At 35.2% G+C, this 13,692-nt stretch overlaps 1 protein-coding gene across 1 annotated transcript in view; it reads left to right on the forward strand.

The window, feature by feature from the left end:
* Positions 1-479: 479 nt before the first annotated feature.
* Positions 480-13,692, forward strand: part of LOC144958396 (macrophage mannose receptor 1-like) — an 85,079-nt gene continuing 71,866 nt past the window's right edge. Inside the window, exons 1-5 of the mRNA XM_078890395.1 lie at positions 480-602; positions 3,823-4,213; positions 9,403-9,563; positions 11,879-12,015; positions 12,627-12,742. Coding sequence (XP_078746521.1) covers positions 4,165-4,213; positions 9,403-9,563; positions 11,879-12,015; positions 12,627-12,742 — 463 coding nt within the window. The 5' untranslated portion in view covers positions 480-602; positions 3,823-4,164. The remainder of the gene's footprint in view (positions 603-3,822; positions 4,214-9,402; positions 9,564-11,878; positions 12,016-12,626; positions 12,743-13,692) is intronic.

Raw genomic sequence — 13,692 nt, forward strand, 5'->3', positions numbered from 1 at the left:
CATAGCTGTTATCATTACGCTCTCCTATTCTAAACATAGGAAGCTCTGACGTTATGGGAGTGTCAACTCGGAGCCTGTCGGAACAGGGTTAAAATATTTTACACTTTACAAGGAATTCTCGGATCTTCAACCTCATACCACATCAAATGTGATACTAACTTTGTGTTCGTGAGCTGCAATCTCTGTGATTTGATTACCTCTTTTTAATTAAATAATACAAAACAAATCATTATGCAATTAATTATTTATAAATGAGGTTAATTATTATGATATAATGAACACTTGACATGATTAATTTACTACAAACATAAATGTCGTTCATGTTTGTTTTGTAAATGGAAACCAAACGATTTGTTGCGCAATCGTTTCATTCATAAATTTGTTCTCCCAGCTTTCAGTCACGTGATTTTCTGAACCGGAAGTTGTACTTAGACGAGGATTTCTCCTCCATATATTATACTCTAAACGCTTGTAGATGTAGTTGTGTTTGGTCAAAAGGATACTAATATTAGAAAAATATCTTTTTTCACAATTATTGGTGTCCATATGTGGTTTTTCCAACTGAAAATATTATATGAAGGATTTCTGTGGGTCTAATTCAGGTAGTGAAACATTTCACGTAGTATGTATGTGTTTGTTTTTGTGGGGTTTTTTTTTTTTGAGGGGGGGGGTTGTTTTTTTTTATTGTTTGTTTTGTTGTTGTTTTTTTGTTTTTGTTTTTTTTTTTGTTTGTATTGTTTTTTGTTTGATTTATCTTTTATTTTGTTTGTTTTTGTTGTGTTGTAGTTTTTTGTATGTTTTTGTTTGTTATTTGTTTATATTTCTTTATGTTTTATTTCTGTGGGGTTTTTGAAGATGTTTTTTGTGGGGGTTGCTTTGTTGGGGTTTTTTTGTTTTGTTTGTTATTGTTGTTTTTGTTTTGTTTTGTTTTGTTTTTGTTTTGTTTTGTTTTTGTTTTGTTTTGTTTTGTTTGGGGGGGGGTGTTCGTAATATCGAGTTGTGGAACATTTTTAACATGATATTTTAAAACTTCTAAATATTGCATCAAAACACACATTTTTTTAAAATTTCTACACGCATCGATTGATCAAAATGACGTGGCATAGCCCAGCAATTCAAGAAGTTCCAAACATTTGAATTTCGTTAAAACCTCAGGTTTAAAGCAAGCTGATAAGTTCAAGGAGGCATGTGTACTAAATTACAGATATAATAACCCAAGTCGTTACGGGAGTAATGTTCGAATGGAAGTTCTCACAAACCAGCCCAAATTGTTATTCATTTAAAGCTTTGTTGTCAATTTGGCAAGACCAGCATAAGCATATTATTGTAAATAAATTATAATAAAATAAATCGTTTATCTATAGATAGTATGCGCTTGGCTAAGAAGCTCACAACATTGCCATCCGGAAGTTTAACGGACCAACACACAAAATTGTGTGCAGCCTTGAACGTTTATAGTCTGGTTAATACAGTTTAGTGAGAATTACTCACAAACGCGGATGGCAAAGACAATAACAAAGACCTGAGTGACGTCAACTTCATACTATCTATATTAAAGTGGTTATGCTAATTTTTTTAAAGTTAAATTTTAAGAAAAATTCAATTTGAGAAAAATTAGAGAGCATTTCTTCAATTCTGAATATTTCTTAATAAGAATATAACTGCATCGGATATTGAAATTAAATATTTGTGTAAAGATATTCTAATACTGACGTAATCAATGTGACCTTGTCGGTCTGGTATTGTTATAATAATAATAATAATAATAATAATAATAATAATAATAATAATAATAATAATAATAATAATAATAATGATAATAATAATAAGAACAATAATGATAATAATAATAATAATAATAATAATAATAATAATAATATAATAATAATAATAATAATAATAATAATATAATAATAATAATAATAATAATATAATAATAATAATAAGATAATAATAATAATATAATAATAATAATAATAATAATAATAATAATAATAATAATAATAATAATAATAATAATATTATAATGAAATAATAATAATAATAATGATATTAATATATAATAATAATAATAATAATAATAATAATAATAATAATAATAATAATAATAAAATAATAATATAAAAATAATAATAATAATAATAAAATGATATAATAATAATAATAATAATAATAATAATAATAATAATAATAATAGTAATAATAACAATGCAGAAAACTTATAGAACGTTATAACTAACGAGACATAAGACTCCTGGCACGATAATAGGCAAATTTATTCAGATGAAAAATGTGTTATTATAGAAAACATGCGCGGCTTCTGATCTTTATATTTGAGTCCAACTCAGGCAATGGAAAGTTGAATCCTTGGAAAAGGCTCTTTACTGGTCTACGTGGTCTAGTGGACTGGAAGGTCCAAGCTTTGAGTCCCGCTCTGAGCGTAGCCATCGTTAACTTATAGATAGTTCAAAGATGACGTCACTCAGGCCTTTGTTATTGTTTTTGCCATCCGCGTTTGTGAGTTGTTCTCACTAAACTGTATTAACCAGACTATATAAGTTCATGGTTACACAGAGTTTGTGTGTTGGTCCGTTATACTTCCGGATGGCAATGTTGTGAACTCCTTGGCCAAGCGCATTCTATCTATAGGTAGAACAATAACAAAGGCCTGAGTGCCGTCATCTGCATACTATCTATAGCCTGACACTGACCAAAAAATGACGTCAAAATGCCAGTCTTTCGCCACAAAAGAAAACAAATCGTGAGTTGTATTCAATAGTTCAACCAATGAGACCACTTGCACCATGAGCACTACTAACGACAAGTCACTAGGCGGTGCAAAATCCAAATAATGACGTCAAAATGCCAGACTTCTTGGGTTTCAGTGTCAGGCTATAGATAGAATGCGCTTGGCCAAGGAGTTCACAACATTGCCATCCGGAAGTATAACGGACCAACACACAAACTCTGTGTAACCATGAACGTTTATAGTCAGGTTAATACAGTTTAGTGAGAACAACTCACAAACGCGGATGGCAAAAACAATAACAAAGGCCTGAGTGACGTCATCTTCGAACTATCTATAACATAACGATGGCTACCCTCTGAGTCCTTAACAGGCGTCATGTCTCGTCCTAGATGTTAAGTGTTGCTGTTGGTTAAGAACCTCTTGTAGAGAAATTTGAGCATGTTTAGAATAAATGCGTCCCCCAAAAAATTCTACTTAAATTCTCTCACCATACTCAGTTGTGAAATGAGTTCCTGTTGTCTTTGTCGGAGAGACATTGTAATAATAGCGCTTTATAGTCGTCATATCTTGTGTCATTCTCAATGTTAAATGTTGCTGTTGGATTGGATCCCATTGTAACCTGTTAGGCGATGTTAGTATTTTTGTCTGACAGAGAACGGACAGGTGCTCATATACCTGAGCACGGTGAGAGAATGTGAGTAAGAATCCTTTTCCAATGTACTCAAACATGCGCCACTCAGAGCGGGACTCGAACCCGCGACCTTCCTGATCCAAAGGCGGGTGTCATGCATACTACAAGACCACATGACCGCTTTGAAAAGTTCTATTCTACATCTGGGACGAGATGAAGGAGTGTATAAAGCCGGGAGACTCCGATTCGAACCGGTTGTCAGCAACATGTTTTTGCCTTGAGCAAGAAACTAAGCTCCTATTTCTCAGTTTGCACCACTGAGCTGCGGCTAACGCCTGAGCTACAACGGTTTTTTCTGAAGACAGATTGTCTGGATAATTATCCCTAAGAAATCTTTTGTTTCCTTATTTTTTCATCTTATTTTTATGTTTGTCTAAAACAGTTTAATAAACAATTTTTTAGACTCCACGCTGTTAGACAGTGTGCCTCCCCTCAACTTTATTTCACTTCTCTGGGATTGCAACTCTTGTTATTTTGCTTTTTTACTTTTTTCTTCTTTTAAATTGTGGATAATAATATGTATTATATGTGGATATTTACATAACACGTAAACTAGTGTGGATGATAATTGTTTACGCTGAGATATTATTGTAAATATCTGCACTGGATTTACCTGGATTGGATATAATTCGAGTTTTTGCTGGATTATCGTGAATTTGTCATCCGACTGCTGGTGGATAGCTGTGCCGGCTGTTGATTGGTTGGTTGGATATCATCCGTCATAATGACGTCATTGGTTTTATTCTTCATCGCGGGATTTCTGTTGAGCACAGGTTGGTAAAATATTGTTGCTGTTAGTCGGGTTGCTTTTGTTGTTTCTGTTGTTCATCGTCAACACTGTAATCATCATAATCGTCGTCGTCGTCATCATTGTCATCATCATCATCATCATCATCATCATCATCGTCGTCGTCGTCGTCGTCGTCGTCATCTCATCATCATCATCATTATCAGCAGAATTTTTATTATAATCATCATCGTCTGTTTTCATTATGGTTAAGATTATGATAATGATGATTATAATAGTAATAATAATAGTATTAATAATAATAATGATAATAATATAATAATAATAATAATAATAATAATAATAATAATAATATAATAATAATAATAATAATAATAATAATAATAATAAATAAAAAGAAGAAGAAGAAGAAGAAGAAGAAGAAGAAGAAGAAGAAGAAGAAGAAGAAGAAGAAGAAGAAGAAGAAGAAGAAGAAGAAGAAGAAGACCAAGAAGAAGAAGATGAAATGAAAATCACTGTTATCATCAGTGTATTGCAAGCATCGTAAGTGTTCTCCTCAAAGACGGTTTTATAATGTTCAAGCTTGCATTACGTTAAATTAAAACCATGTCCACTATCTCATTTTGATATAAATCTATGGTAGAAGCACACAGCTGGGTCACTATAATCCAAGTGTTGATACTTGTGTGACATTGAACTTTAACCCCATCGAATGGGAACGTACAAACATTCTTGCCACTGATGTGTGAACAACAATGACAATGACCCATCGATCTTTAGTTGTGACCAATCTTTTGAAAACGGTAATATGGTGAGATGGAACTTATGATGAACCAGTTAATTGCTGCTATTCTCTGAAAAATAGGTATTCAAAAATTTGGCCAGAAAACTCGTCCTTCAAAGATCGCTCGATTTAATCGACTCTCATCTTGGAAAAAAAACTACAAAACCTTGGACTTCGCGAAGACCCAGGTTTGAGAGTTATTGCTTTGAGGAGAGTAATTTAAATCAATCGATGTTTGAAGTACGAGTTTTCTGGCCAAAGTTTTGATTATACATTTTTAATTTTCAGAACATGACAGTTTACTGGTTAAAATTGACCAGACATTTATTGATAGCTTTAACCATTAACTCTTAATCTATCGGTTTGAAATATCTAACGTCACAATAGGTTATTTAGTTAAGCTTGACCTATGGATATGTTTGCATCTTTTATGAACAATGTAGCTTGAATTATTAAGAAATGTATCCAATTGTGGGACCACAACTAATCATGTGATCGATAACCTGGTTGGACCAAAATTATTTCAGAAATCGTCTCCATACGTGACGAGCTTTTGGCTCTGAGTCGTGCTCTGAGCGGCGTATAGTTGAGTCCTTGGAAAAGGCTGTTGTTCGCTCACATTCTCTCACCGTACTCAGGTGTAACACGAGTTCCTGGCCATTAACAGCGTTGTCTCTGGTCAATAGAATTGTAATATCGCCTAACAGGCATCATGTCTCGTCCGACATGTTAAAAGTTGCTGTTGGCTAAGAGACCCCTTGCATAGCGCTTTCAGAATGTTTTGTGGACACGCTGCTATATAAAAGGTCACGTTCGTTTGTTTTTGTTTTTGTTTTTTTTTTTTTGTTTTTTTTTTCGGGGGGGGGGGTGGGTTTGTTGTTTTTTTCTTTTTTGTTTCTTTCTTTTTGTTTTCGGTTTGTTTGAGGTGTTTTGTTTTTGTTTTTGTTTTTTTTTTTTGGGGGGGGCAGTATGAAAACTATATTTTTTACACTTCAGACTTTGAAGAAATTATTACAATAACGTTCTCTGACCGGATATAGGCCCTCAAGACAGCCTAATAATTGGACTGGGAATCAAATTGTTATTATCCTACTTCTTGTGACGAGTTAGCGGTCAAGGGTAATTGTCCACTCACCAAAACAATCAACTATTAATCTACGGAAGATTTTATGCTAAAAGTACTTATATCACATAATGTCGATTTAAGGAGAGTGAATATTTTCTCTATTGAGTCAATGTATTTGTTATCAAAGTCAGTATTTGGATTGGTGACCAAATTTTCATAATGATTCATTTTAAACAAGTCCTTCAGAGCCATTGGTTTCTATAGCGTGAAACGGACATAGCAATTGCTTGCCATCCTTTGGATAGGACGCTAATCTATCGCAAAGGACTGTCCGCCAAATCTAGCAGACAGCTGGAAGGACAAGGGGGGGGGGGGTAGAAAAAATCTCAACTGCACCCAAGATCGACCTTGGTCCCTTTGCTTGTAAAGCGAGTGCTCTATTAACTGAGCTACTGGAACCCACAAAATCTTCATAAAAGTGACTTTTATCTCAAAGTGCGGCTTATTGTGTTAATTAGTTGTGCGATTTGTGAGTTCTGTTCACTTTCAAAAATATTCAAAACTTTCAAAAACTTGCAATGGGAGTTATCCATCACATAATGTGTTGTTGTTCAACGATTGGGTATAATTTATTGATAATTGCTCATTGTTGTTATGGAAATACTCTCAAACCAACGTAAAATATAGTCCATTACAAAAATACTAAATCAAGCCCATAACTGCGTTGGGTTATCGGATCTGCTAATATGTGCACTTATGGAACACCCCTTTGAATACCTTCCGGTTTCAGGCGATTGGTTGAAAATGGTTGCAAAACAAATATGTCTAAACGTTGCAAAGCCTTCGATAGGCCTCAACTTGAATATAGCCGCTCTGTCTTTGACCTTTGCTACAAATCAGAAATCCAAGAAAATGAACGAGTGCAAAGCAGGGTAATTGAGTTTGTTAATCAAAACGACCACACAAAAAACACTACTATCTACACTGTTTTGGATCTTGAACAGTTACAACAGAGAATAGAAATTTCGCCAAAAAGTGAAAATATTTTGCAAAGGTTTAAATGACCAAATGAAATTATCTCTAAGCGATATCCAATATTAATCAAAGAAAGCCATCAAAGTTTAAGGTTCCCCACTGATAAGTGGACGCTTACGTGTACTCTTTTATGTCGTCAACTTTGAGACAATGGAATAGTCTCGCATTTCAAGAAAAAGAACAGATCAAAAGTCTATGGAATTCCTTCAAAATATTTTAAGTTTGCAGACTAGCAAGAAAGAAATAGTCTTAGAATTATTAATTTTAATGAAAGGATAATATCATGAAAATGTGACTTAATTCCATTTAACATTTTCTCAAATTCTTGGGTCAGCTGTCCATAAATAGCAACCAATGGCGGCACAAGGTAACTATGGCACTTTACCATCTGTCATAACTACTTTGTTTGTGGCTTAGGTTATACTGATAATTAGATGAACAAGAAATTCCTCGATAAGGAAAAGGGCGAAAACAAACATTCAATTACCATGTCGGGCCTGCCATGCCATGTGTAACCCGATCTCCATTATATAACAAGAATGTTGATTTGTATAATGTGTTTACTTTGTTGTTTGTTTGTTTGTTTGTTTAGTTTAATTTTTTGTTGTTTTTTTTTTTTTAATTCGCTTTTTTTTGGTTTGTTTTTGATTCTTTTGTTGTTATATTTTTTTTAAAGGATGAGTATTCTGACCAAAATTTAAAATACTCGTCTTTGTATTTTTTTCAGAGTTTGGCAGAAATGTAACCTCTCGCCTTAACACGCGGCATGTCAGAATAAACGAGACGTAAAAAAAAAAAAACAATAAAAAAGAAAGAAATGAAAGATAAAATGGCAAGAAATTGGGAAGTTTAATTTTCGTTTTTCAAACCAACGGTATCCATTGCCCTCAACCAACGTATACTTAAATGGAGGTCTGATAACCCAAATAGGGACGAAAAGTTGTGACTTCAAAAACTCTACTCATTTGGTTCCTAAGTTCTCGGGAGTGTATATGTAACCCGTTTTTCAGAGTACTAATAATGAATAGGTTACATAAAGGTGGCATAACTATTTCAGTAGCATGATCTATAGGTAGATTCTTAGGATTATGGGACGTAAAAGAGCGAGGATGGATGATTTTTATTAACGACCAGCAATTATTTAGACTGGAAAATAAGATGTCTTCACTCTGACACCAGAAAATGTCTTACACAAGGTCCTCCAGTCCTCCGAAGAGTGGTTTTACACTTCCAATGAAATAGGAACTAGATTTTTGAGATCACACTGTTCTTCTCTATTGTTATGGGCTAGTTTTTGCTGTGGAAACTAGTGCTACATATTGTCCATATGAACTTAACCCAAATTTTGCATTCTTGACGTGATACCAAATTGAGACGGAGAGCCGCTGATAGGATATTCCTGTTATGCGCTGTTATGTGGTGTTATGATACTCGCCTTTAATCTGGACGGTCCAGGGTTCGAGTCTCACTCCAAGCGGTGCGTAGTTGAGTCCTTGGAAATTTCTCATTAATCACATTCTCTTACCGTACTTAGGCGTATAATAGGTACCTGGCCTTTAATAGACGTCATGTCTCGTCCTGCGTGTTACCCGTTTCTGTAGCCTTGGAACCTCTTGTAAAGCGCTTTGAGCACGTTTAGCGAATAGTACGCTTTATAAATGCTCAGTTTACTTTTAAAATTAAGATTTTATTTTTACTTAACTTCCTCCTTACCAGCCATATCCAGAATGTTCCCTGCACCATCAGGCCAATCCAACACGAATATAGATTTTCCTACTCAAACAGAAAAGCAACACGTACGTTCTATACATAATACTGTTCAGCAAAATGAGCTATACAACACAGTGTCGAGTTTTCATAGCTAGATATACCAAAAACCTTTTTAATTTTGTGATATATAAAGAAGAAACTCGAATGAGAAAATTGTTGATTTCATCGTAACGAATGTGACGATTTTCCTATGGTTGGTATGGAAAGGGTTAATCTTGTTTCTATTTGCGGCTCTGTGGACTTGTGGTATGACACTCGCTTTCGGATCGGGAGGTCCTGGGTTCGAGCCTCGCGCTCGGCGTATAGTTGAGTCCTTGGAAAAGGCTCTTTACTCACATTCTCTCACCGTACTCAGGTGTAAAATGAGTACCTGGCCGCTAACAACGTTGTTCTTGTCCGAAAAATTGTAACATCGCCTAACAGGCGTCATGTCCCGTCCATGATGTTAAATGTTGCTGTTGACCAGGGACCATTTGTAAAGCGCTTTGAGCACATTTAGTGGATATTGCGCTATATAAAGCTCAATTTATTTATTATTTATTTATTTATTTCCATCCAGTGTCTAGCCAGTCGTGTCCCTACGGGTGGTTAGATCAGCCCAGACTTGGATCCTGTTACTTTATTCCTAACAGTCACGTGAGGTACACGTTCGCCAAGGCCATCACTCGATGTAAGAATTTACAAGCAGATTTGGTCAGGCTGGACTCCAAGGATGAAGCGGTAAGGTTGGCTGGAGGCAGGTCGAATTGAGGGAATGCATTTGACACCAAATTCAGTCCCCTTGATCAGTGAATTTATTGAAGCTATCTATGCGTTGAGCCAAAAATACAAACAAGATCCGCGAGCTGAATGCGACGTACCATCACACAAAACTATGTGTAACTTTGAACCTTTATAGATAGAACGAATTTGACGTCACTCAGGTCTTTTTACTGCTTTTTGCCATCCGCGTTTATGAGTAATTCTCACTAAACTGTATTAACCATACAATATAAATTGTCAAGGTTACACATAGTTTTGTTTATTGGTCAGTTATACTTCTGGATGAGTTACTGAAAAATAAGTGAATCGATGAGTGTTTGAGTTTGTGAGTTGGTAGATAGATGAGTGAAGGGGTTGTGAGTTACTGGATGGATGAATGAGTGGGGTGGTGAGTTGGTGGATGAGTGAATGAGTTGGTGTGGTAGATAGATACGTTAATGGGTTGGTGAGTTGGTGGATGGATGAGTGGATGGGTTGGTGAGTTGTGGATGGATAAGTGAGTGGGAGTGAATTGGTAAATGGATGAGTGAATGAATTGGTGAGTTGGTCGATGTATAAGTGAGTGGGGGTGAGTTGGTAGATGGATGAGTTAATTGGTCGCTGAGTTGGTGGATGGATACGTGAGTGGGGGTGAGTTGGTAGAGGGATGAGTGAATGAATTGGTGAGTTGGTGGATGAATAAGTAAGTGGGGGTGAGTTGGTAGATGTATACGTGTGTGGGGGTGAGTTGGTAGATGGATGAGTTAATTGGTCACTGAGTTGGTGGAGATACGTGAGTGGGGATGAGTTGATAGATGGATGAGTGAGTGCATTGGTGAGTTACTGGATGAATATATGAGTATGTTGATCAATCGTTTGTGTTGCTAAAACACACTTTTTCAATCAATCAGTATAGAAGCCTAACCAAAACATCATATCTCATCTAATCTTAAATGATGTGTATGATACAGTGACAGACAAAGCAAACTAAAAATAGAAATCATCTCAAAAGCTCAGCCTGCCTCAAGTGATGTTCGGACCTCAGACCTCCTGATTACCATACAGACGTGCTACCATTACAATACTAAAGTTTCTCCATTGTCGGGATAATTCAATGCTTATATTCTTCACTAATGTATACATTTGTGACCCTTTGTCTCAAAACGGTATTAAGTCGGGTTGGTTAAGATGTTAAAAATTGAATTTATAGCCAGAAATATCAGACTTGAATTGAGTTTATACGATTTATTGAGGAGAATGGATACCATATTTTAGGGTGCTAATGGCATCAGTTTATATTTTTGACCAGTTTAACATTAAATCCGGCTTTTAAGCATATGGTTCGTTCCGACATAATACCGTTTTGAGACGATGGGTCACATTGGGGCTACGAAACATTGTCAGCGTCCTATCAAACATGCGTTGAACACAATTGGATGAGGACAAAGAGATTGGAGTTATTCCATTCATATTTTGAAGATAGCAAATTGACAAATTTAAATAGGGCAGAGAAGCCTTGACGTCAAACATTCCACTCTTCCAGTTCCAAACTCCTTGGAAGTGTGAATAAAACCAGTCCTTCGGAGGACTAATGATGAACATGTTACATATTGTATCATAAGGTGGAATATTTATTTCAGTAGCAGGATGTATATGCAGATTCTTAAGATTACGGAACGTGAATGAGCAAGGATGAAGAATATTTATTGACGATCAGCATCTATTTAGACTAGAAAATATGATGCCATCACTCTGAAACCAGAATATCAACTATATTTGGTATGTATCCAGTCCTCAAAAATAGTGGTTTTATCCTTCCAATGAGATTGGAACCAGTTTTTAGGTGTCATCACAATTTTGTTCCCTGTCTAATGCATATATTCTTCACAAGTGTACGCGTTTTGGCTATGAAAGATTTTCAGCATCCTATAAAACAAACATTGAACACAAATGGATAAGCACGATGACATTAGAGTTGCTCCATTTTTATTTTGAAAATAGCAAATTGACAAATTTAAATAGGGCAGAGAAGCCTTGACGTCACACCTTCTACTCTCCCGGTTCCAAACGCCTTGGAAGTGTGAATGAACATGTTACAAATTGAGTTGCTCCATTTAAATTGTTAAAATATTAATTTGACACAGAATGGTGGTGTAAGATAAAAATCTGAGAAACAGTACCCGACAAAGCAGAAATATAAATAAATACAAGGGAAAATCATGGATATAGAATATCCTGCCTTGGGCCTTATGGACTTAACATCTCTATTTGTTTTGTTTTCTTTTTTTCCCCAGGACTTTGTGACTACTGAAGTCACACGCGTCAGTAACCAAGTGGCCAACAGTATTTCGTGGTGGGTGGGACTTAGTGTCAATGCACGAGACAATCAGATTAATTACATTGACGGAACGGTCTTCAATGTGTCTGATGTGTAGGTAGCCACGTTGTTGTTGTTGTTGTTGTTGTTGTTGATGATGTCGTTGTTGTCATCGTAGATATCATCAACGTTGTCATCATTATCGTTGTCACCATTATCGTTGTCATCAGCATCATCATCATCATCATCATCATCATCATCATCTTCTTCTTCTTCTTCTTCTTCTTCTTCTTCTTCTTCTTCTTCTTCTTCTTCTTCTTCTTCTTCCTCTTCTTCTTCTTCTTTCTTTCTCTTCTTCTTCTTCTTCTTCTTCTTCTTCTTCTTCTTCTTCTTCTTCTTCTTCTTCTTCTTCTTCTTCTTCTTCTTCTTTATGATCATCATCATCATCATCATCATCATCATCATCATCATCATCATCATCATCATCATCATCATCATCATCATCATCATCATCACCATCATCATCATCACCTACATCATTATCATCATCATCATCATCATCGTCATCATCATCATCATCATCATCATCATCATCATATTCATCATCATCATCATCACCATCACCATCATCATCATTGTAGACATTATCATCATCAATACCATTAGCCTTATTGGACCCAGCAGTAAATAAGTACCTCATGATCATGTGTTTTCTTTCTCCCCAGCACGATCAACGTGACTGAGTCGACTAAACGTCAGTGTGGATATGTCAAGGATGGGGGCATTTCTTTCGTCACGGCCTGTAGCAGGTGGTATGGGATTGTTTGTGAAAGGAAGAAAGGTATGAATGTTTATAGAGGATATATGTGGCCAAAATTGCAGACATAAACGTTTTCATCGAGAGAGCGAAATTCGCAATTCACATCCTTATTTTTGATTTCTGTTAAAAGAGGTTTGATTTGGAGTCTATAAAGAATCAAGTCGGTCATTTCTTGTAAAGAGCTTTTTTAAAAAAAAATTAAAGCAGATAAAATGAAAAATATATGAGACAAACCAGTTGGAAGAGACTTCATCTGTACCAGATACGGCTATTTCTTAGTATTATTATTCAAACCTCTGGCTTCTTTGGCCCGTAATAATATTATAGGCAACAATCTGTTATGTCGCCATGAAATGAACGTATCAGACGCTTACATTATGACAGGGAACTTACTTTAAATGTTGGTTAAGTTTTTATAGCCAAAGATTACTTAACAAACTTAAGGTCATTTTCCTTCACATTCATATTTGTATAGACAAAAGTATTTTTAAAAATTGAGTACCTCCCATTGGGTCATATTTATTTTAGAAGCACATTTTTTGTGAAAAGAAGAAAGGTATGAAAGTTTATAGAGGACAGATATGGCAAAAATTACAGACATAAAACGTTTGCATAAAGAGAGCGAAATTCGAAATTCGCATCCTTATTTTTGATTTCTGCTAAAAGAGGTTTGACTTGGATTCTACAAAGAATCAAGTCGGTCATTTCTTGTAAAGAGCTTTTTTTTAATTAAAGCAGATAAAATGAAAATAAAATTTTAAAAAACATATGCTTAATCGTGTAAATGACATATTATGATCGGATTATGAGAATATTTGAAAATTACTCACGTGCTGTACACGATATGAAGGAATATTCCACAGAATGTGACGCTTTAAAAAAACCGGTGTGTACGCATCACAAGGAAAATAGACATAATATCCTAAATTGCCAATCATGGGGTGTTTAAGGGATACGGCGTTAGGCATGTA

Source organism: Berghia stephanieae, chromosome 12 (genome assembly GCF_034508935.2).
Source record: "Berghia stephanieae isolate SIO BIC M18660-M18661 chromosome 12, UCSD_Bste_1.3, whole genome shotgun sequence".
In the NCBI taxonomy this organism is placed as follows: Eukaryota; Metazoa; Mollusca; class Gastropoda; order Nudibranchia; family Aeolidiidae; genus Berghia; species Berghia stephanieae.